Consider the following 23490-nt stretch of genomic DNA (forward strand, 5'->3'; position numbering starts at 1 on the left):
TCAATATTCATAATAAACTGCCAATGACCTAAAGATACAACAATAGAGTCTAGTCTCATGACCACAGAAACCACAGTTAAATCAAGGATGTCTTATTAGTTACATCAATACATCTACGCTTCCTATAAACCAAACTGGGGCTTTTATGAAAAATACCAGCCTAAACACATATTAGGATACATTTCCTGAGCAGCCATTTTTGCACAATATTTCAGTGCAAAAGCCTGCATCTAATCACTGTCAATGTCAAGCTCAGTGCTATTAATATTGCAGATCGCAGTGGTGTAGCCTACACAAGCCAGCACTCAAAACTGACTTGCAGGATGGGAATTGCACTGTGCAAATAACATTCAGCACTAATTCTGTTGCTGTGTTTGTGCCTTTACCTCATTTACATAATTATTATAGTGTGTTGGGGTACTAAAACAATGTAATCAGTACATACAAATACGAGCCACAATCAGTGGACGCAATTCATTCTTACTAAACTGAATCTATAAATTGACAAATTAAATAAATTAATAAAGAATATGATTAATAAGAATACAAAAATTAAGTTTATTCCCCCTCTCCCCTAAATTGATTATTAAAATAAAATAACGCACTGTTTATATATTAGAAATAATCGTTATACACAAATTATTTAATAAGAAAACCTGTTGACAACCACCGGCAACTAAAACAAGGTAATATAAAACACCAACACTGCTCTGTAAATGTGCTTCATTCATTTTAAGAACAACTACAGTGTACGTAGTTGACTCACCAACACTTAAGACACAAGAGGACTGATACAAAATCGTGACCAATAAGGAGAGAGAAACGAAGCAAAAGAGAGATGCAAAGCTCAGAATCATATAGCGCGAAAGAGAACAACAGGCTCAAAGCCTCAGAGAGGTGGGGGCATGCTTCAGATTTTGATGGCATGCAAGTGGACACGCATTAGCAGCATCTCTGGGTATTTGTAAGGGCATAAGAGCCTCTCCACACAGCCCCTGGGAAGCTCTCACAGAGAGCAGCTCTGCCCTCTCCACTTCCACCCCCCGTTCCCTTCACAGTGTATCCTGAAGGGGGTCTGGAGAGAGCAGGGAGCAAATTACTCCTTCATTAAGAGATAGCCCTCCCTGTTATCATGTCCTTGTAATCCTTCGCCATGAAGCTGCTTTTAACAAGGTTTAATGTAGCTGAAAGCTGATGCTAAATAATCTATCGCAGATAGCGTGGCGCTGGCTGAAATAGAGGATCCAGTGGACGTAATCCTGAGGGTCGTGCTCTAATGCAGTGTGGCTGAAGGAGAAATTGGCCGTCTGGCGGTACACAGTCGGGGCGGGCGGGCTAATGATGCATCAGCGTCCATCATAACATGTCTACGCTTTCATACTTTTGCCCTTCCTCTCCATCTCTCTTTCCATCTCTGTCTCCATTTCCAAGGCTTCACTTTGCAAAAAGGCATGAGGTCACTGGAGGAATTAATGAGCATATGCTTGGTCAAAACGCACTTGTTTTGAGTCAATGAATGAGTGAATGAATTAATAAACGAGTACACAGAGAAATGTCACCCTCATTTGTTTTGCATCAGACGAATGAAAGTGTTTTAAATATCTGTTATAAGTAAATGAATTTATAAATACACTGGTAAACAAATTAATCAGAATTGGTTGACATAAGGTGAATGAATGAATGAATGAATGTACTATTCACTGATTTGTTATAAGTCTATGAATGAATGAAAATGTGCACATTTCCTTCATTTGCTATTTGAATATATTAATGACTAAACACATACACAAACAAATGTTGCATGCTTTGTTTGTAATGAGTGAATGAATAAAACTCCATGATCTACATTTTTTTTTTAGCTTCGATCCGACATTTAAGACCTAATTCACAAAGCTGAAGTATTGCTCATCCTCTCTGTGCTATCAGATGCTGGACAAAAAGGCAGATCTCATTGGCGTGTGGCCTGCCAATCCTCTCTTTGTTTTTCTGGCCCCATAGCCCAGACTGATAAAGAAATAAGGCGTTCCTGAAAGATATTCCTCTGTCTCTCTCTCTCGCTCTCTTTCTCTCTCGCATGCGTGAGGGGATCGCTCACGGGAAAATGTCACTGGCTGTCATTTTTATAATTTGATTTATACCTTGTCAAAAATCTACTTACGCCTCACAAGCTGGAGGAGTCAAGAAGCCGTCCAAGAGCTGCTGGAGGTTAAACAGATCATTGTACATATTCTCTCTACAATTTCCTTTAATACCCCTTTAGAAGTACAAGCAGGAAGTAAATGGAATTTTTATATTTCTCATCCTCACACCAAACACACTCCAGGGTTTCTTTGATTTTTAAAAGTATAGGCAGTAGAGTCCGAGAATCCATACTGACCACATTGAAAACCTTAACTTAAAAAAAAAACCATTCATAAATTACGTTTAAAAAGAAACCGATTATTTTAAATTACAATAATATTTCACAGATACATATTTCCATTATCCATGTCACAATACCTATGGATTTACTATTCCCTGTGGTTGGTATAAAGGTTAGAAAGAAAGCTGCCAAATGATTTTGAGACAACTCTTAACATTTATTTCCATGGATTTTTACGCGTTCTCCCTCATTTTGGGTTGGTAAGCTTTTTATAACTTTTTTTAATGGAGAAGCAGCAGCTCACCATGATCTCTTCCAGCAAGCAACACTCTCTCTCAGAGCTCTTTGATTACTAAAGCACTCTAGAGCTTCTCTTTTTAGCTGCTGTCTCACATGATCATATCTGTGTTCACATTCCCATTAAAGCGTGTGGGCCTCCTTTAATTCAGCTTATCATTTATTAAATGACATCTCAAACGCTGATAGCATATGAGCGTCAATAATCCTTACCGATAGTAGCTGAAAGTGATCTTGTGTAGTCAATGTTTAATGCCCAGTTTTACCATGACTGTGGGAATAATCACCTTTATTAGTGGTAGGGGAAAATGATTCACAAAAGAATCAAGACTCATTATATGATTCAGCACTGTTTTGAGTACTAAGATTATTTAAAGAAAACTGAGACTTTGGAACTCAAAAATAAATAAATAAAATCAATAAAATTAATTAAATATTATAATTAAATATATATATATATATATATATATATATATATATATATATATATATATATATATATATATATAATATATATATATATATATATATATAAAAAAATTACAAGCAATCAAATGTTTTAATAATACCAACAGGTGTAATAAGCCCATAAACATGAATGATACATGAGACACATGACTTTAGCTGTAAAACTAAAAATACAAATGCCTTAGAAATTGTTTTGTACTTGCATCATGACTCTCTGAATCAAAAATGAATCAAACCATAAGGTGCCTAATTCTGACAGAGATGTGAATCTTAAAGCTTCCCACATGACAAGAAACCTTGAGGCAACTGTTACAGCTACTAGAATACGAAGCTGGAAACATTTTTTTTTTTTCTTCCTAATACATCTCAGAAAAGACTCTGCCTCCTCCTCTCCTTAGTCCTGAAGTACTCTGATCCACTACAAAGTCAAAGCACATTGCCTGGGCTTTCAAGAACAAAGCCCAAACAGGTAGCTGGTCCTGAAAGACGGTGGAGGAGCTTAGTGTGGTGAAGTGGGAAACCATGAGTGACCAGTTTAAACTCTGTATTAGAGTTCATGCTTTTCATGTTGCTTAGAGAAAAATGTATGAAAAAAATAGGTCAAAATTGTCTATTTTATTCACCAATCAAAGAAGATCAGGAACAAAGATGTACCTGAAATCAGTCACAATATTCTTCCAAATCAGTCACTTAAAAGGGTCCATTTCAGCTAGGAACTTCGCTGGGTTTGGGAAAGGACCAATATAAGCATTTAAGTTAGAGATGTCAAATGTAAACAATATCGGCAATTATGGTTGAAAAACAATAACATTTCTCGTCCTTTCGATAAGAGCGCACGCTATCATGATTCTTCCCCTCTGTCACCCTCCACCACCCGCAGCTCTCTCTTTCCCTCTCCCTCTGATTGTTTCAGGATTGTTTTAGAGCTAAAGGAGCTCTTATCTGCATGCCTGTTAACGAGGCCCTTCATTAACAGCGTTTGCTGCCTTTCAGCATGCCTTTGTCGTCACGGCAACCGCAAAGCGTTGTCACTCAGCGCTGGGACATCTTCATCAGCGTAAGAGTGATGAGGAGTGTTGCATCTCTTAAAGCCATCGCATTCGAAAACATCTCGGAGCAGGAACACAGCGTTGCATTCTGGGATGTTCTTCCCTGCCTTTTTCATTAACAACACACGAAGAACAAATAAACAGCATTTTTCCCCTCAATAAGTGTGTTTATTACACACGACACCATTCGTTTTTATTTGCACATATCTCCAAGATTTTCAATACATGTCAGACATGTGGCGTCGTAGCTGGCCTCGCCTAGCTAATAACGCTAGGTGTGCTTTGAATATGTGCCATTCATTCAAGTGTCATTACGGCCTTAAACCAGCGTCAAAAAAGCTGAATGTGTTTATCTTATTCATTCTCAGGCTGAATTCTCACCTCAGAACCTCACCTCCCATTAATCTTCCTCAAAGCGGCAGCAGCAGGCTGCTTCTCCGGCCGCACGACAAGGGAGGAGGTGTGGATGCGAGGGGTATCTCTGAGCATAATACTATATTCTTCTCTTTATTGAAAGTGACACTTCACGAATAAAGGCCTGGTGAACACCATAAAGACTATTTCATATACAGATATGGTGATTATTTACCAGCTAGTCGAGACAGAGTGAAAACAAACAAAGTAATCTCATGCTTTGCCTGTCGCCGGTGCGAAATGTTCCTACCGCTGAGGAAATTAGCTGCTGATGCTTTCTTCGCGACTTTAAGGAAAAACTGAGATTTGCTTGCTGCATGTGTTAGAGCTGTGGATCTGGATCAGATGTATGAGAACAACCACATAAACACAAGCACATAAATTTGTCTCAGCTCAGCTCAGAAAAAGGAAAATATTATATTCAAAAATGACTTCTCACCCTCATGTCAAACCTTTATAAACAAATCAGTGCACACATTAAATATAGTATATTAGTTCAGTCCTGGATGGCCGGTATCTCTGCAGAGTTAGCTTCAATGCTAATAAAACACACCTGAAGCAGCTCATCAAGCTCTAACTAAGTATACTTCAAATTGTCAGGCACGTTGGAGCCTCAAACTTGGACAGCGGCCCTCCAGGATCAAATTTGCAGTATATGAACATATAAAAGTGCTTTTTATATTTTAATATTTTGTGATAATTATATTTCAATAATAATATTTGTAATAATTTTTATAGCATATTTTTGTTTTATACAGACAAAAAAAAATCCTACCTGGTCTTATAGCACCTTGGTGCACGTTTTAGCCAGACTGGACTTTCCAAAAGAAGTGAACACTAGAGGCAGTAAAACAACACCTTTTTTTGTTCCTTTTCACACAAATTTAAGTTAATAAAGCATCATTTTCACACAATTACTTGAAGAATAACATGTTTTGACTTTAAACTAATTAATTGATTTAATTAATTAATGCTGGGATATTTGAAAACTGATGCTTTTTAAAAGTTAGCATATATCCAGCTTCATATCTATTGGTTTTCATAGACGGCAGGTTTGTTCGGGAACTCACAGAGTACAGAGATGTACTTGAGAGGCAAGGAGCTCGATTCCCGTGTAACTACAGTTTGACAAAACAGATCTATGTAGAAGACAGTTGCAGTGACATGGTTGCGTCAACGAATGCGTTTTTATATCGGTTTTACATTTGTTAACACTATCGGACAGGTTTAGGGTTGGATTTGATGTAGGGCATATTTCCAACACGATAGAGCATAAACTTTTAGCAACAGTGCACAGAAATTGCAATTCTGAACAGCTGTAACGCAAACCTATATCAATGTAATAAAAATCTAACAGGGTTCATGTATCAAACCTGTGTTTTAGCACCACTCAATGGACATTTCTCTTTGAAACTGCGGCAAAACATGCAGTAAGTCATGTAAAAACAGTGCACATAGGCACGTATTTTTATGAGACCAGGATGGAAAAAATCTGTCTGATTCATGAATAAATCAATCCATTTTGTCAATGACTACATTTAAATTACTAATGAGTCAATAGAAGATTTTTACGACATAATGACTGAAATTTCAGTGTGTTTATCACAAAAAAGCTTTTGTAAAACTTATATTGAGTGCATTTCACAGAAGAAATAACAGCACACGGGTTTGAGTGAGTAAATATTGACAGAATTTTCATTTTTGCCTGAACTCTCGCTTTCAGCAAATAAAAGGATGTTGCTCAAACAAATAAACGAAACGGGTCGCGAGCGGGGCCATCACCGACACTGGCTTTGTCATTGATAATACACACACAGGAACAGGAACCACACTGCTTGGAACAATACAGCCCCTTCCATCTCCGCACCATGCCGAGGTTGCGGGCTCCCATTACGGCTGTGCAAAATAATGCGATCACCACAAGTAAATACTCTTAACAGGCCGTGTCAGAGCACGCAAATAAAAGGTGTGTGTGTCTATACGTGCGTGTTTGTATGTGTGTGGTGATCAGCGCACATTACTGTGGGGCCTTTGTGCTTCAGACCGCTCCTGATAAGCTTTTCCATTGGCATTGTTCTGCAGAGATAAAGCCTACTGAAATGAAATCTAAAGGCTGAAAGAGCCCATTTTCCTCTCTCTCCTTCTCTTATTCATTCTCTCGCTCTCTATCTCTCTCTCTGTGAGCTTATCTGTCAGAAAGGCTGAAGAAAATGGACAAGCTGTGAGAAAAGTCCAGGTCGACCACCTCCCTCTCCTGCTCAGCCTTTTTCAAGCTGACCACCGCCAGACGCTGCTGTATCTCTGGCGCACACGACTCAAAGCCCTCGCTTCTCCGTAATCCCACCAAACTACCCGCCGAACGGCACGACGCGGCCAGCGCAGAACCAATTATGCCCCCACAGGCTGAAGGACCAGCGTGTAGCAGCCTGCAGCTGTCAAATGCGCAATAAAATAGCATCAGGCATTTCCCAGATACCCTCACCCCCGAGTCTGGCACCTCTCAAACAGAATTTAGCACAAACTCTCTCAACTGCTCATTTCTAGCTGTGTCAGAGCGGTCTCAGTCTCTCATTCTCTCTCATATTGTGCTGCTTCCCTCTGGCGAGTGCCACCTGGGAGAGTTGTTCTCATTAACCTTGTGCACCTGTACTAGGCAGCTTTTAAAAGCAGAAAAATACCCTGCCCGAGTCAGTCGGATTCATTTTGTGAGCCTGTGTTGCTTACTGCTTGATTTTAGTCTGATGAAACCTTTTTTTTTTTCCTCCTTCTCTGCTGGCCTCCTCTTTAACCTAAAGGCATGTTTGAGCTAATTTCTCCCCTTAGTATTGACATTTTCAGCACACATTTCCAAAGGCTTCTTTCAACAGGTCTCCCCTCTCCCTGCGCTGTTATGAAGATGGCTGTTTAAACATGGCGACTTGCTGAGTTGCCTTCAGGCAAATGTGATGCGATTACGCGAACCCCTACACACGAATGCACACATACTGTTGCAAGTGGTTCCAGGACATACACACACAGACCAGTGACAAGAACATAGGCTGGAAAGAGTAAAAAAAAATAACATGGAGAAACACAAAATAATGTTGTAAATAATTATTAGAAAATACATATAAAAGTAGTAATGTATGAAAAAATGTAGGTTTTATTCCATTCCAAGTGCACATAGACTAATTACAAAAAAATTATATACATAAATATATATATATATATATATATATATATATATATATATATATACACATATATATACATATATATACATATATATATATATTATATATATATATAAAAATTTATTTTATATATATATATATATATATATATATATATATATATATTTATATATATATAAATTGTAGATGACATATACTTTTTTATGACTCTTTTTGTATATATAAAATTGTAGATGACATATCAATGACTCTTAGGATGTTGAAAGAAAAATGTAAAAAACAAAAATATTTGTATTTGTTACTTTAAGAATGATGATATATTTTTCTTATGTCATTTGTGTTTTAATTTTTTTTTCTACATTTTTGCTATATCATTTTTTTTTTGCTATTTATTTTGCTATAACTACCCATATCCATATATATACAGCAGTTCTCATTTGAAGTGGATCAAAACCTTTCATTATTCTTGCTTTATGACAACCTGGATTCATTTTTATGATCCACTTCATATGTTGACTACACACACACACACACACACACATATTATACACTAATTCAGACAACCCACTGACTAACAGACTTTGAAAATATGTAGTTTTTGTAGTATATGCAGTCTATTCACTCTTACACACACAAAACTGTCGACAACTTAATAAGACAGATCACATCTCCAAGGAACACTGCGGACAGGAGCATCACTCCCACTTGACGGACACTCCAACAGAAAGAAATAACCGGACAGGCTATTAATTGCCCTTTCTATGCCACCCAGCAGAGCATGGAGCTCTGATATGTCTACAGACAGTGAAATGTCTCTCTCTCTCTCGTGACCCCTACAAAGATTCATGGAAAAGGTTCGGCCCCTGGCTATACTTAGACACCTCACAGAAAAAAAAAACACACATATCAATAGTCCAACAAAGTACGGGAGGCTGATGTTTCTGAGCAGACAGACAACATCAAGGGAATTGTTTCCTGTTTCAAGCTAAGGGTCACAATGGATTGCTTAAGGTCACTTAACAGCAAAAAAACCCCCCAAAAAAACGACATTTCTGCTCGAGTGTCAAAGTTCACTGACTGGAATAGAACTGGAGGAGTTCTCAGGACACAATTAGTTGCACTTTGAAGTTCAAAGTTCAATTTTGCTTGATTATAAGTTATAGTATTTATAGTATTCATGAGTATAATCCTTATTAATTATAAGATTTACAGTGACTAAATAGTGTATAGTGTCTCGTCCAATCAGAATTTAGTCTATGCAGTTTTTATCTATTTTTCTTTTGGTGTAATGCAGCCAAGTAATACTTGTAAAAAGATTATGACAAAATCGTTATTATTTCAAAATAAGTTGGGGCTGTTTCCTATGACTTGATTCAAAAACATTTCAGCATATTTCCATAGGATCTCAATAATGAAATGGGAGTGAGGTATGGAATAAATAATGCATAAAATGACTAAATAATGTATAGTGTTTACTACACAAAGGGGAGCAACAGCAAACAGTTTGTTCGTTGGATCAATTTGTTCCCTTTCATTTGTGTAATTGTAATTAAAACAGAGTGTCTGAGCGGCGGGTATGCGGCAGCATAGACCGGCAACACGGGGCCCTTCCATCTTCCTTCTCTTATCAATTAGTGGAACAATAATATCGTTCCCTCGTCGCAAGAGCCATTAGCATTTTGATTGAACATCTCAAACACAAAGTGCCGAGGCTGTGGAACGCCAGAGGACTGTCTTGTGCCGCGCTGTTCCCTGGCTTCCTCCGTCGGGACCTGTCACTTTCTTCTGACAAAAGCCACAGAGAAAAGTGGGGGGTATTGGGGGAAATAGAGTGATGAGACACAGAGGAAGAAATGGAGAGATGGTGTGGGATGGAGGGAGACAGGTACAACACATCTGAGGAGGGAAAGGGAGGGTTGGGAGGTTAAAGTGGAAATGTGTGAGTGGGTGAGATTTCAGTGGGGTTTTTTAAGCCTCAGCTGGTCTCTCGGTTATGAGTGATTGCAGCGGTGCACTAGGACCTTACAACATCCTCTTTAAACAGAGATTTCCTCCAGAACAAACCCTCGGCACACATCTTCAGCCAACACATTCTCCTGGAAAGCCTTTAGAGGAAGCACAAGAAAAAGCTCGTACTCAGAGAATTCCCAAAAACCATTCGCATTTTTTAATAGATTTGAGATGCACGGTATTATTGCTTATTTAACAAGCATTTAAACGTTTAAAAACAAGCGTGTAAAATTTCTGCTTAATACAACTTTATCATCATTGTAAAACACCACACATTATACTCTCTATAATTCATAATATTGTTCATTATAGTTGCCATTGGCCATAACATAAAAAAATATATATTATCTGCTATCCACACAAGTTCTCAATTCTACAATCTCTCGCTTCACTTGAAAATCCCTTGTTTATATTTACAGTGTCATTTTCACCAGGTTTCATGTTGGCTCTTTAGACGTGAATTGACGTGAACAACATCACTGTGTCATGCCCGCCAAGCATCTGTTCATCAGTGTGGTTTCACACCATGCTTTTCTTGAGAAGGTTACATAAATTACTTAAGACAGAACATTAATGCAGTCTGTACACAAACCTCAGAAAATCTCAAAGCATTCCACCGCTGAAAGAAAAGCGGACACTTTATCATGCTTGATTTGAATGCACACCTAAGCCTAGCTATTATATGTCTCCCCTTTGCACAGATCACACAGATTGTTGGAGGAGAGGTGTGTTCTTATTTCTCTGAGCAATCTGACTTATGGTTTTTGTCTTGTGGAAAGAAAACCGGCAAAAAAGTTTAATACATTTCTATTAAAGGGCACCTGAGACATATCTAGAGACCAGAACATCACACATAGAATATCATGAAACAATGACACACAAAAAAACACTTATGACTTATCACTTAGAACTTCCTAGAAACCACACACATTTTTAAGCGCTTTTATTCAGGATGTATTAAATCGATGTAAAGTGACAGCAACTTTTGCACTGTTACTTATTTCATTAACACTGTTCTTTTGAACTCTCTGTTCATCAAATGATCCTAAAATCATGAGACAACATTATAAGAGCAGCACAATGCTTTTAACATTGATAATGACAAGAAATGTTTCTTGAGCACCAATAAGGCAGCTTGTAACTGCGTGTAATGTAATTCATTCTAGCCATTACAACAATAAAATTATATTTAAATACAAATTTGAATGGTAATGCAGATATGCACTAAAACCACAGAGCCCGTAAAATGCTTAAGCAACCAAACACCCAGATAACCTCCCAAAAAACCCCAGCACTGACAGAAACTGCACACCGAATAAGGTCAAGATGCAAGTTGGGTTCAAACCTACATCGCCCACATTAGCACCGATGCTCAACAGGCCCGAAGCGTGTGCGCTACCCTCTAGTCCACTGCTCCATCCAGTGCCTGTACTTTTCTAACGAAAACCAGCAAGTCAATCCATATCAAGCTCTTCACCTAGTTCACAAACAGAAATCGAGGGCCTTTGCTGCAGGTTTATGTGCAATCCATCTGTGAAGGGAGAATGACTACGTAGGTGCTGAGCTTTGTTCCTTTCTCTATTCTATTGTCAGTGTAAAGTCATCTACTACACACACACACACAGATAGCGAGGACAAAAAGATCGATGTGGAGAAGTGGTGAGTATGAACTGCCACAGCGGAATCCATACTGCGCAGTCACACAAAGTGTCAATGGATCATATTGGAAGTAAGCATCCAGGGAAGTATAGAGTCAATACGGCTTTCTTTCTCGCTTGCCTTCCTTCCAAAACACACACACACACAACCACAGCCTCATTAGCCACACAAGAAAAATCATGATAGCACACAGTCCGAGGGAAGCTTCATCCGGTGGATACAATAACCAGGCCTTTATTTCCACAGGGAAATTGAGGGCCATGCCAAGAGAGAGATGGGATTAAAAAGAAAGAATAAAAAGCAAATGAAAGAGGATGATATTTGCGTGGCCATGTGAGGACACCTGTGGTGCCATTACCAGGTGGAGTTAGCCGAGGGGGGCTGGGCTTAATAATGCATGAACCAATCAGGTTGTCGTAAAGTCATTATTTGCATGGCGGTTGTGGCGGAAGGTCACGTGACCTTAAAAGCAGCTGGTTATTACCACTGTTTTATTATTTATCAAAACCATTTTCACATCCAAGAGACCAGCCCGCCTCTGCAGCTGCTCCCCGACTCCCCCTGCGCCGCCAGCCGGAGACCCCCCGCCAATCACCCCGCCTGCCAATCAGCTAAAGGCAATCACAAACATGCCAGCCAATCACCAGGGGGATGGGCCGTTTTTGCTCGGCAAATGCCCGGAACGAAAGGTCAGAGGTGTCAATCAGGGGGATATTCTGAGGAGATTGAGAAGTTTATTGCAGGTTAGTGAAAGTATAAGTACTTAGAGTGAAAGGCTCATGGGGGATAACATGATGTGGCTACTAATAAATAAATAAATGGAGAGAAAAAAAAAAAAAAAAAAAAAAAAAAAAACAGAACTACTTTTCACATTTCCAACTTTCTGTCATTTTGATAAACACTGTCGCTTCACTTGTTTGTGCTAATGAAAACAATTTAGCCTTTAGTCGAGAACACCCACATACTCTTAATTTCTCTGATGACTTCTCAACATGAAGGCTCGTATAGCTACAATTTTCAGTGGCACTATTCGTCGACATGGGGCGCGTCGCAGATCCTTGTTCTGAACATCTCTGAGCTTAGGGTTGCGTTGCTCAGTTAATGATAATTAATGATAATTGCACATTATACATTTATCAGTCCCCGCATGCGAATGGCGCTCTGAGGCGTTACAAGAACTAGTGGAAGTAAAAAACAGCACATATGAATAAAAGCCTATTTTCGCATTTAATGTTTGTCCTTTTCTGCTCTGTATGGAGATACTGAAGCTTTACTAACAGCATTTGTGGTATAATATTGATTTTGATAATGATATTTTTTTTTTTGCAGTTTTTAAGTAAAATAAAGGCACTTACAAGAGACACACATGGTGTAACACAATAAACATTTATTTTTACAAATTAATTTTATTTATTTTCGGTGTGTGAGTCAAATGCAACAACCTTTAGTGTTGCTTGCAGAGAGCTTACTTTACCTTTCGTAATGTTTTGCCTTCCAAAGTTTCAAAGAAAAGCTTTATTTCTCCACAGCCATGACTATAAAGGTGTTCTGTTTATAGGCTACAATCCGCACAATTAATTTTCCAATCAAACTAAGGGCAGCACTTCACAGCAATTGTGATATTTCCTTACAAGGGGTCACTTAAATGATTCATTAAATGATTCCTTTCATGTATGTTACGGAAATTGCTATTTTTCACTTCTGAGCTAATTAATTGCCTAAACAGAGAATTCTGCATGTACGGCAAGTTATATCACACATGGGCACGTTATCGATCCTAAATGAGAAAGAACCACTTCGGCAGGTTAACAATGCAGCAACTATTATTCCACTAATGCCACCTGGTGATTTACGAGGGCTTTCAACGCAAAACAAAGGGAAGAAGAAAGCAAGAAACCATTTTTATGATAAGAAACACAACATACATGAAATAAAACATAATAATCTGTCTTGCTTACCCCCCTCTCACAGAAGGGCCCTGCATAATACTGCTGACATTATTCGAGTGAGGCATAAAAACAATAGCGCACGCTCACTAAAACACTTTCCAGTGTTGGAGATGGTATGTTTCCTGTTTCTCCTTTCCGAGCACGCTTGCCAATCCCCTGCAGTGCTTAACCTCTGGAAAAGAATGTGTTCAGGACTCTATGAATGCTGATATGGTGCGCTGTGTGTTCGCCGTACGCCGGACTCGCGCTGGGGTGGCTGTTTCTGAGAGCTGTGTTTGAAGAGGTCATAAATTGAGGAGCCAGCAGCATTAAAAGGTCAGCGGTTGCGTAATTCCATACACAATGACATATAACTCGGAGGCAGCCGCTGTCATGTCCCACGTGGAATCTAATCCCCGAGACCCACGGTAGGATGTTTGCCACCGGCATATTTTTATATATATATATAAAAAAAGACTAGATAGCTGTTAGCGAATTGTAAAACTGCATTTCATATTCGAGTAGTCAGTATAGTTACCGTAGTGACTTTGTTAGTCTTAAAATGAATAGTTGTAATTCTGTCATCGTATATGCATGCTAAATAATTTTTTTTCAATATTTTAATTATCAGTAATCCAATCGTTTGCTGAATGACTACCCTCTCGCCTAATGTCTAATTGGTATCTGGATTTAAATCTTTTTTTTTTATGTCCCAATACATCTAGGATAACTTTAGGTGATAAGAGGGATGATGGGAAAATGGAAATGATATTTTTTGTGTTTCTCATTTTATAGATGGCTGTAAATTTCTCTAGAGAAAGCTAGCAGATAGCTGCTTCAATAAGTTATGTTCTTCCTTATATAAGAGCCTGAAATAATCCTGACTGATTCTCAGCTCTCATACTGATACGATTTTAGGCACAGCATAATAATAGCAGCATACAACTTGAAGAATCACCTTCCGAAGGGACTTTTTGGGATGATGGCTGGCTCATAATGGGCTGCTGAAGGTTAGAGTAACTCTTGTTTAGAAAGTCACTCATTCTTTCTTTTTAATCTTTTTGTGCCTTTAACAAGGCTCAGTGAATTTGGTCCCGTAAATGCCGGCACATCGGTCCACTCTGTCAGCGGTGTGCCTGCTTAAGCAGTCATTCTCTCGGCTTCCAGGGAGTCCAACACTGGGCTGCTAAAGGTCAACGCATGAACTTCAGCCGCTTCAAAGGGCCTTTCTTCATACCCTTTGAACCCCCAAGCACACCTGCAGCAAACCCTGTGCCAGTCACAATACCACGGAGGCTTTATGAACCTTCCAACATTTCGAGGTGTAAGCCTATTGGAGGACAAATGACCTGAATTTGTTCATCTGTCTCCGAGTTGTGACTGACAATGGTGTGAAAAGAACCAGTTCAGACTGGTCAGGGAGTTTCTACTGAATGAATAAAACCTTCTCACTGGGTTGCTATCATACAATGTTGAGTGTTTCTTAAAATATGGCCACTTTTGGGCATGTGGACTTAAAACTTTTCAGTCATACAAGCTTAGCTTGTCTACTAAAAAAAACTGAAATGGACATCATGAATTATATTATAAATATATATATATATATATATATATATATATATTTTTCATATAAAAATGACAATTCTTGATCTAAATGTATTTATTTATTTTTGTAAAGTTGTTCTGGCAGTAAAAATAAAATGAATTAATAAAAATTAACTCCAGGACACAAAAGTACCTGCAGTTGAAGAAACACCAAATTATTTCTTCCTAACGCATCTCTGAAGCTTCAGGCCTCCGTCATTCCCTTGAAAACTGAACATATAATTTCCTCCTCACAGTGATTAGAGCAGCTCCAATTAAACGTGGTGCTGAGAAAATGTGTATGATTAACTATGATATTTCGATGACATTCTGCGCTAAACACTAATATCGTGCAAAGATATCTACAAGGAGAAAGGATATTAATCGCTAATGGAAGAGAATGGTGCGGCCCCCTTTTGAAATCACGCCAGGAAAGGTGAAGGTATATCTAATTAGGTTTACTCAGGGATCTATGATGGGAAGCCGTGCCGTACGTGAAGCCAGTGGAAATTGCTGCCATTACGTCGCAAAAGGCCAAAGCAAACTCGGCTAACCTTTGTGGGCTTTAAAGGACCTTCTGCGGATCAACAGTACTTACATTGTTTACACACTCGGTGCTACATTATTGCCACACTTCCGAAGCATAGTCAGCAGAAAGCAGACGCGGCACAGAAGCGATCGGGAGAGATTAAGTACAGCTGATTCACAGGATGTCCCTGATCATTTAAGAGAACGTCCTTCTATAGTGCCGTCCACAAACACAGCCCTGTAGCAGTATTGATTGGAACAGAAAACACCAATTCAGAGCGACGATGGGGATAAATCAGGGATATGAAACTGTATAATATTTATCAGTCCCTTGTAAGCTCCTAAAAGAGAGAATGAAGAGATTTAGAGTACTGCATAACATAAAGGTGTAAATAAAACGGGCAAATAAATGGTTTATCTGATAAAAAGAACGTAGTTTAAAGGATGTGCATGGATTCAGCATAACTGATGGGATATTGTGCATGTAAACACTATAAACGATACTAGATGCTTTTAAGTCTGTCAAGATTATATGGAACGTTTGACAACCAGCTTCTCGTCAGCCGCTAAAACGTTTCACCGTGATGTGGCGAATCAAGACTGTTCGGAGGAAACCAGAGACTGAAGGGCGTGTGTGTTAGAGTGACTGAATAAATAAAAAAAACTACCAACTTCCTAGTCTTCTACATCTACCAATCACCACCCAGCTGATCTGAGCCTGCCAGCCCTCTTCAGGCTCAATCAGGGATGCAGCTAATCATCACTCAGCCGTTGGAGTAAACAGAGAAGTAACTGCACTTAAGACTTTGCATCTGAATATTGCAGTTAAGCATCCTCGACTGCTGTTTGCAAATGGACCGTGATTGATGAGTTCTACAGGGTTTGGATCTTTTTGTCATCCTAATGAATAAGAAAAAAGTGGACAAATAAATGAGAGCTGTTGTCATGATTGTGCAAACGCCGCTAAGCCTTTTTAGCTGTAGAGCATAATAATGTTTTTTAGACTAACTGTAGCTACTCACAGAGAATTGTTCTGCATACAGCAAAAATATAATGTTAGGGTTGGGCGATATGCAAATTTTTTATATTGTCATATTTTATGCACGATATTATCGCTGTGGGAGGGGGCAAGTATATATATATATATATATATATATATATATATATATATATATATATATATATATATATATATATATATATATATACACACACACACACACAGATACACACACACACACACACACACACAGACACACACACATATATGTGTGTGTGTGTATATATATAAACTGCCTTTTAAACTGCCAGCTTGAGCAGTAGACTCCAAAAAACACACACTGCGAATGTGTGTTTTGTAGTATTTATTAAAAGTGAGGGATGTTAGCAGATCATTAAGCTATCAAAATCTTCTTCAAAGCTGCGGATGAAAAGTGGCATGAGTTCATCTGACTAAACGCACAGCGTTTTGAGTGTGTTCGGGAATGACTCGTTGGGTGTGTTTGGGAACGAGACGTAAAATCAACCAAGCTACATTTCCGCTGGGAACACAGATCAAAGGGAGAAGGCAAAAAAACGCTGCACTTCACTCTGGGAGCGATTTGACTAACCTTGATCGTGAAGTTTTTATCATTTCATATTGATCTTGCGAAAACACACTCTGTCTCCTTATGTGTGGAACATACCACTCTTTCAGTCGATTTCATCATATCATTTATTATTATCTGAGGATGAAATATTAACAAAAGCAGAAATCCACTTGTGGGATGTGAAATGTGTCAAATTGTGTCTTTTTGCTTCTTACACATGCAAAAACACAGATACACCAACATAACATATTATCTCTGAACGCACGCAAGCACACGAGACAGAAAACTGGCACAATCGCATGTGCAAACTCTCTCTTATGCACACGAACAAACAAAGAGACAACACACAGTGCTTCGGTCAGCTATGTAGAAAGACAAACATTTGATTTTGGAGGGACACATCTGTTTGCACAGCCTATTAAATGACAATGAGGGGCATCGTTAGCTGGCAACAACAGTAATGAATCTCTCTCGAAATGCCACGCCAGCAATATTCCACGCCAGAAAAAGCTACTGAAGAGCTTCCACTTTTATTTATCACATCCCTTTAAAACTCTTTTATACTGTCAAATCTGGGGATGTCACCTGACGTATAAATTCATAAAAGTCGAGCAAATGTCCTTGTGCTTACAGTATTGAGTACATATTTGAACAAGCGCTTGAGTAATTCTATATATATATATATATATATATATATATATATATATATATATATATATATATATATATATATATGTGTGTGTGTGTGTGTGTGTGTGTGTGTGTGTGTGTGTGTGTGTGTGTGTGTGAAAAACTGAACAAAAACGCATGAATTTCATAACTACATGGTTGGTTATGGAGTGATTCAGGCAGTATCACGTAAGGACTGATTAATATATATATGCGTTTATGAAGATTTGCGTTTAAAAAAAGATTTGTCAAAAATATCCACAAAACAAAACCAAATGAATAAAGCAAGCTCCTTTTGTGCATAGGATGAAAAAAGAAAATTTGTTAATGATGATAGAATTTTCATTTTAAAGATGAACCGTACCTTTAAGTGTCTACAAATTTGGTGTTCCTAACCCTAACCCTTTGACCACTATCGAGTTCATCTCTGGAGCTCTTCGAGTGGTCGAAATGACCAAAACACAGCTGTCTGGTATTTAGGGGTTTTCTGGCCTATACAGTGTCTCTACAGTCAGACTGATGAATGTTCAGCGCTGAGATTATCAGAGCAGAATTGTGCTAAGGTGTATAAAATCAGGCTCTGGCAGCCTAGCGCAGCACAGACTTTGTTTCTCATTTTGTGAAGCACAGATGTAGCATATTCACTTGAGACTCAGCTCAGCGAGAGAAGAAAAAAGCAGCAGAAAAGGAAAGAGAGTGAGACAGAAAGGCAGAAAAGGGAACAGGTAAAAGATGGGGAGACTGAAATATGCCCTGATGGAGTACGAGTGTGTATATGGGCCAAAAGCCTTTCCAGACACAGCAAAAAAAAAAAAAAAAAAAAAAAAAAAAAAAAAAAGGACAGGCTTTATTGGCCATTTCTACCACCAAACAGCTCGATCTCCACTGCAATCATTCTCGCTCTCTCTCTCTGAATGCAAGACCTTGGCTGTTGTCCTCCCATTCTGGCACAGCTAACGCCCTTTTCACGGGAGAAGGAAAGCAGAGAGGGGGGATAAATAGAGAGTGTCTTTTAGCTGCCGCGTGTTCGTCACCTCTGAGCTGAAGGACAGTGTTGAATAGTCTTGCAGGGGGGTGTGAAGACAGACAGACTGCGGCGGATTAGAGACTGTCTGTCTTTACTTCCGTCCTCTGACATCCACTAGCATCTCTGTCTCTCTTTTTCACCCGAGTGTTCTATTGCAGTCATACAGTGGAGATGATGACAGTAATACATCAGAGTGTGAGATTGTCTTGTGTTGCAGTGGAGGGAACAGAAAGTAATGCTATTGTCATTTTATTTTGTGTTTAACACAATGTCCTTTTTTCCAACATCATCTCTCTGTGTTGCAGTTCTTCTTTAGGCATGTTGATGAAAATAAAAAGTGGACAGGGAATGATGGGGAAAAGGGGACATACTTGAGACATCAGTGGTTGAACTGGGCGCATACAATATAAAAAATAAATAAATACATAAATAAATGATTTACTCAATTTAAAATAATTAAAAAAAAAATAAATAAAATATTTAATTTGTCCAAACTATTATACAATTTTATGGTTATGAACAAACTGTTCTACACCTCACTCAAAATTTTATTAAATTCTACAAAAATTTTATATCTTCGGGAAAAAAAGAAAATCCTATCTTACACATGGCTGGAGAACAGAGCATGACTGCATTTCACCCTACTCTTTTCCTCTTTCAGTCGGAGGTTTCTTTCAGTAGGTAAGAAAACACATTCATTTAAACATTATTCTTCAAAAACTATTTTAAATGTCTCTCTCTGCCTTCCCATTACCATCCAGTTGACCACTTCACTTCGGTGGAAGCTGCAGCCACGTAAAGTAATTGCTGTGAGGCTATTAAAACCGCTGACCCCCACGGCACCTCGTTTAGCTGAAGATACCATTTGAGAGAGAGAAAAAATAAAAATAAAAAATTAACAAAGAGGACACGGATAAACAAAAAGACAATCTCACATATTCCAACCGGCAAGTAAACAAAAGCGACAAATCTGCAAGCTGCTATTGTTGCTGCGCTATTGTAGGGCATCTCTTTGAAAAGCATGCATGGTCTTTAATGGAAATGGCTGGTTGTGGACGGCATTGTTTGGCACTTGGTGTTTACCAGCGGTGTGTTTAATGGCAGCTAGTCTCATTTCCGACCTTGCTGCTCTTAGCTACCTCCACAAGGATTTGAGAATAATAGCGTTTTTTTCCCACTGGGGGCCGAAGCTAGTGCCAAACAGACGCTCTCCACCTTCACTCCGACCCGTCAGTTCTCTCAAACACAGTTTGGGCTCTCCAGAGAGCACTGGCTCCTCCGAAACCCTCTCCGCCCCCTTCGTTCCCATAGATACGGACACTTTGCCCTATGGGAGTATTTACAAGAGCGAGTACAGAAGGGGGCATCAAGGACGGCAAAATAGAGAAACAGAAGAAAGTGTGGATCAAAGTTCAGCAAGTGTATTTGTTGAATGCTCTGATCTCCATTTACAAAAGAAAGCGCGTGTCTTTTTCGGATCGGAGGCCATCTTGACATTTACAAATCCTCGGTTTTGTTGACACGGACGATTTGCGATCACCTGCGAACTGTTTTTGACTCGAGGTTGTGATGTAGATTAAAAAAAAACTTAGCTGCTAATCGTGCGAAAAGGAAGTAAGATCACTGTGACTTATCAGACTGTTCTGACGATGTCACAGAGGACAGCGTCACACTGAAGTCCTTGGGGGTTGGGGGGTGGGTTGTCCAGTGAGAGAGAAAGAGAAAAAAATAACAAAAGGCAATGCATATCTGCATACCTTTCAAACACAGACACGCATGTGCGCTCACCTTTAAAATATGACTGATACGGATTAAAAGGCAAATCTCAGGTTGAAAGATTAATACCGTCCACTTCATTTCCACAACCTGCCCATCTGTGAGCGCTGAAAGCCACTTATGCAGCATAAAAGACATAGCGCTGTTCCTCGGCCTCTTCATTCAGCCCACACAAAGGCCACTCAAGGCTAAGAATCTCTCTCGTGGCTTTCAGGCCGCTACAGAGGATGCTGCTATACCTGTGAACACTGTAGCATAAAGCTGCTAGCTATTCCTCGGCTCGCCTCTCTGTGCGTGTGCTGTCTCTTCCTCTTCTCGTCCGCTCTGCTCTCTCTCAGGCTGTCAGTTAAAGCTTTATAAAGGCCTTGCTGCTAAAGCCACACAGAGACACGGGGATCACAGCTGGATGAAGTCAACGGCCCGCTCTGACCAAAGACTACCTTTCCTCATCTCATTTCCCCTTTCTTCTCTTCCTTTTTCATTTTAACAATAGCTTTACTTCTCTTCTCATTTCTCACTCTCTCTCCCAGTTTTCTCTTTTTTTCTCCTTCAGTCTCCTTATTTCTCCTTTCCTTACCTCACCCTTTCTTGTCTTCATCTCATTTTCTCTCCTTCATCTATTCTTCTACCTTATTTCTCTTCATCCTTCCACCACCCTCCCCCTTATTTCTAATTTCTATTCAATTTCTCTCCCTTTTACTTTATTTCTCATTCATTCTCCATATTTTACTTCTCCTTCATGCTCCTTGTATCTCCACTTCATTTATTTTCGTAATCTCATTTCTCCTTATTTTTCTTCCACCCTCCAATTTCTCCTTCCTTCTCCTCATTTCTCTTCCTTCTTTACTATTTCTCCTTTCATCACCCACATTTTTCATCACCTTTTCTAGCATCATTTTCCTTTTCATCACATATTCTCTACTCTCTTCACCTTAGCTTCCCTTCCCTTCCCATGTCACTTCTTCTTATTTTCTTCTCTCCAACTCTCATTCTCCTCCTTTACTCCATCAAAGACATTCCTTGATGACTACAGGAACAACTAGGGTGCCTATATGACTAACAATCACAACAATAGGGAAAAAAATTTAAAATAAACGAAATCACCCCAAAGCCCTGTAACATTCCACCAAGCTTATTCTTTCTCAGTAAAAAAGTCTCAGAAATAAAGTTACAGAAACATCATTCAGGTGAGCAATAACCTCAAATTCAGTATATCATAAGTCTGAAGATATCGTACATTTCTCACAAGCCTGCAGGCGTGAGTGAACATGACCGAGAAACATTCCACCCTGCGCATCCAATGGTAAATGTCGGCCTAATCAAATAGAGTCGATGGATTGGCTACAGTGGAAATTGTTGCTCTTTTATTGGACCATATTAGCCTTGACCTTCAGGGCTCAAATGAAACGTCCTTGAAGATATAATACTATAATGTAACACAGCACAAGGGCTCCTGCATTGCTACAGAAAACTCACGCTTCAGAGCGTAACTTTGAACTGCACGACTAACAGCACAATATAACTGAAGGACATTCATAATAACATTACACACACATGCAAAGACACAAACAGATACACACACACAAAACAACTGGGCTCTTACCTCTATGTCTATTTGTAGTTTTATCAAACATAAGCATAGCATCTTCTACCTGTAAGAGAACAGAGAGAACAATTAGTTAATAAGTGTCAAAACTGCCAGTGATTTGGTTGAAATTTACACTAGAATAACAACAAAAACAGTAAAAATTCCAGACCAACTGTACTCACTTTATTAGATATTAATATTATTTTAATATTGCTTGTAGAAACAATTACTTACATCATCTGCATATTATTTTAGTTACTTGAAGATTACATATTAATTCTAATATTAATAACTGAGAAAACAGTTATTGGTTTCCCGGGTTGGTTGACTGGACAAGAATTAAAAAATTTCTGGTATTTGAAATATTCAACATCAGCCTTTTTTGATAGTGTAACATCTTGTGCACTTCTACTTAAATAGATAACTACTGGAGCCTAAAAGCATTTTACACACGCGTACAGATCTGAAAGCTGCTCATGGCCATGTTCTATGAGGAATGATATCCCTCCACGGGCCCAAGGGTACCATCCTGTCTGACCCTGACAGAGGCCTGTTCATCCTTGAGGAAAACCCTGTCTGCAAGGACACGCTTCAGAGTGCATCCAGCCATAGTCTTCTCACTCACAAACACACTGACACGGTGCGTCTGAACATGCGCCTTTCAGCTTCTTTCACATTACATGCACGCACACTAATAAAAGCTCAAAAAGTGCATGCCATGCCTGGCGTACACATGCTGACGTACACATGCACACTCCACTGCTCCTTCCTGAGGTCCCAGAGATTAGCCCTAAAGTACAGGCGGTTGGAAAAACACCTTCCCGGCACAAAAGGAGCCATCAGTCACTCAGCCCCATAGAGAACAATAGAGCTGCGAGCTTTAGAGATCCTCATCACCCTCAATCACTTCCAATAAAGATCACACTGACTGGCGCTCTCGCAGAGGCTGAGGGAAATCTGTTATTCTCTGCTATCACTCAATGCATATTTATGGTCCTCTAAAACAGTGCTCTACTGTATGTTCAGGGAAAGACGTTTTATAAAATGACCACTGGAAAAAGGATATGTGTGTGTGTGTGTGTGTGTGTGTGTGTGTGTGTGTGTGTGTGTATGTTTCTTCTGTATGATACAGCATCTTCCACAATAAGTAAATTCACCATAAATGAATGAATGAATGAATATGTATTGTATACATATATATAGGAACACAAGACAAGAGTCATTATTCTTTTACGTTGCATAAACATGCTGTTAATTCTTACAAAAAGTCTTTGGGCACCAATGATGGGTGAGTTCTTGGTAATACTCAGTTTCTATCTTGCAGAATGTAGTTAAAACATCATAGCATCTAATGAAAATGTTGATGCCA

General features: G+C 39.0%; 1 protein-coding gene across 13 annotated transcripts in view; it reads right to left on the minus strand.

Annotated features, from left to right (window-relative positions):
- The window catches only part of msi2b (musashi RNA-binding protein 2b), a 210783-nt gene that overhangs the window by 75372 nt on the left and 111921 nt on the right, over positions 1 to 23490 (minus strand). For all 13 annotated transcript variants that reach the window (XR_006252653.1, XM_043258806.1, XM_043258810.1 and 10 more), the window contains exon 7: positions 22137 to 22185. Coding sequence is in view for 12 of the 13 variants with exons in the window: in XM_043258806.1 (XP_043114741.1) it covers positions 22137 to 22185 (49 nt within the window). In the remaining variant the exon portion in view is untranslated. The remainder of the gene's footprint in view (positions 1 to 22136; positions 22186 to 23490) is intronic.

The sequence above is a fragment of the Puntigrus tetrazona genome, chromosome 15 (genome assembly GCF_018831695.1).
Source record: "Puntigrus tetrazona isolate hp1 chromosome 15, ASM1883169v1, whole genome shotgun sequence".
NCBI classification, from domain to species: Eukaryota; Metazoa; Chordata; class Actinopteri; order Cypriniformes; family Cyprinidae; genus Puntigrus; species Puntigrus tetrazona.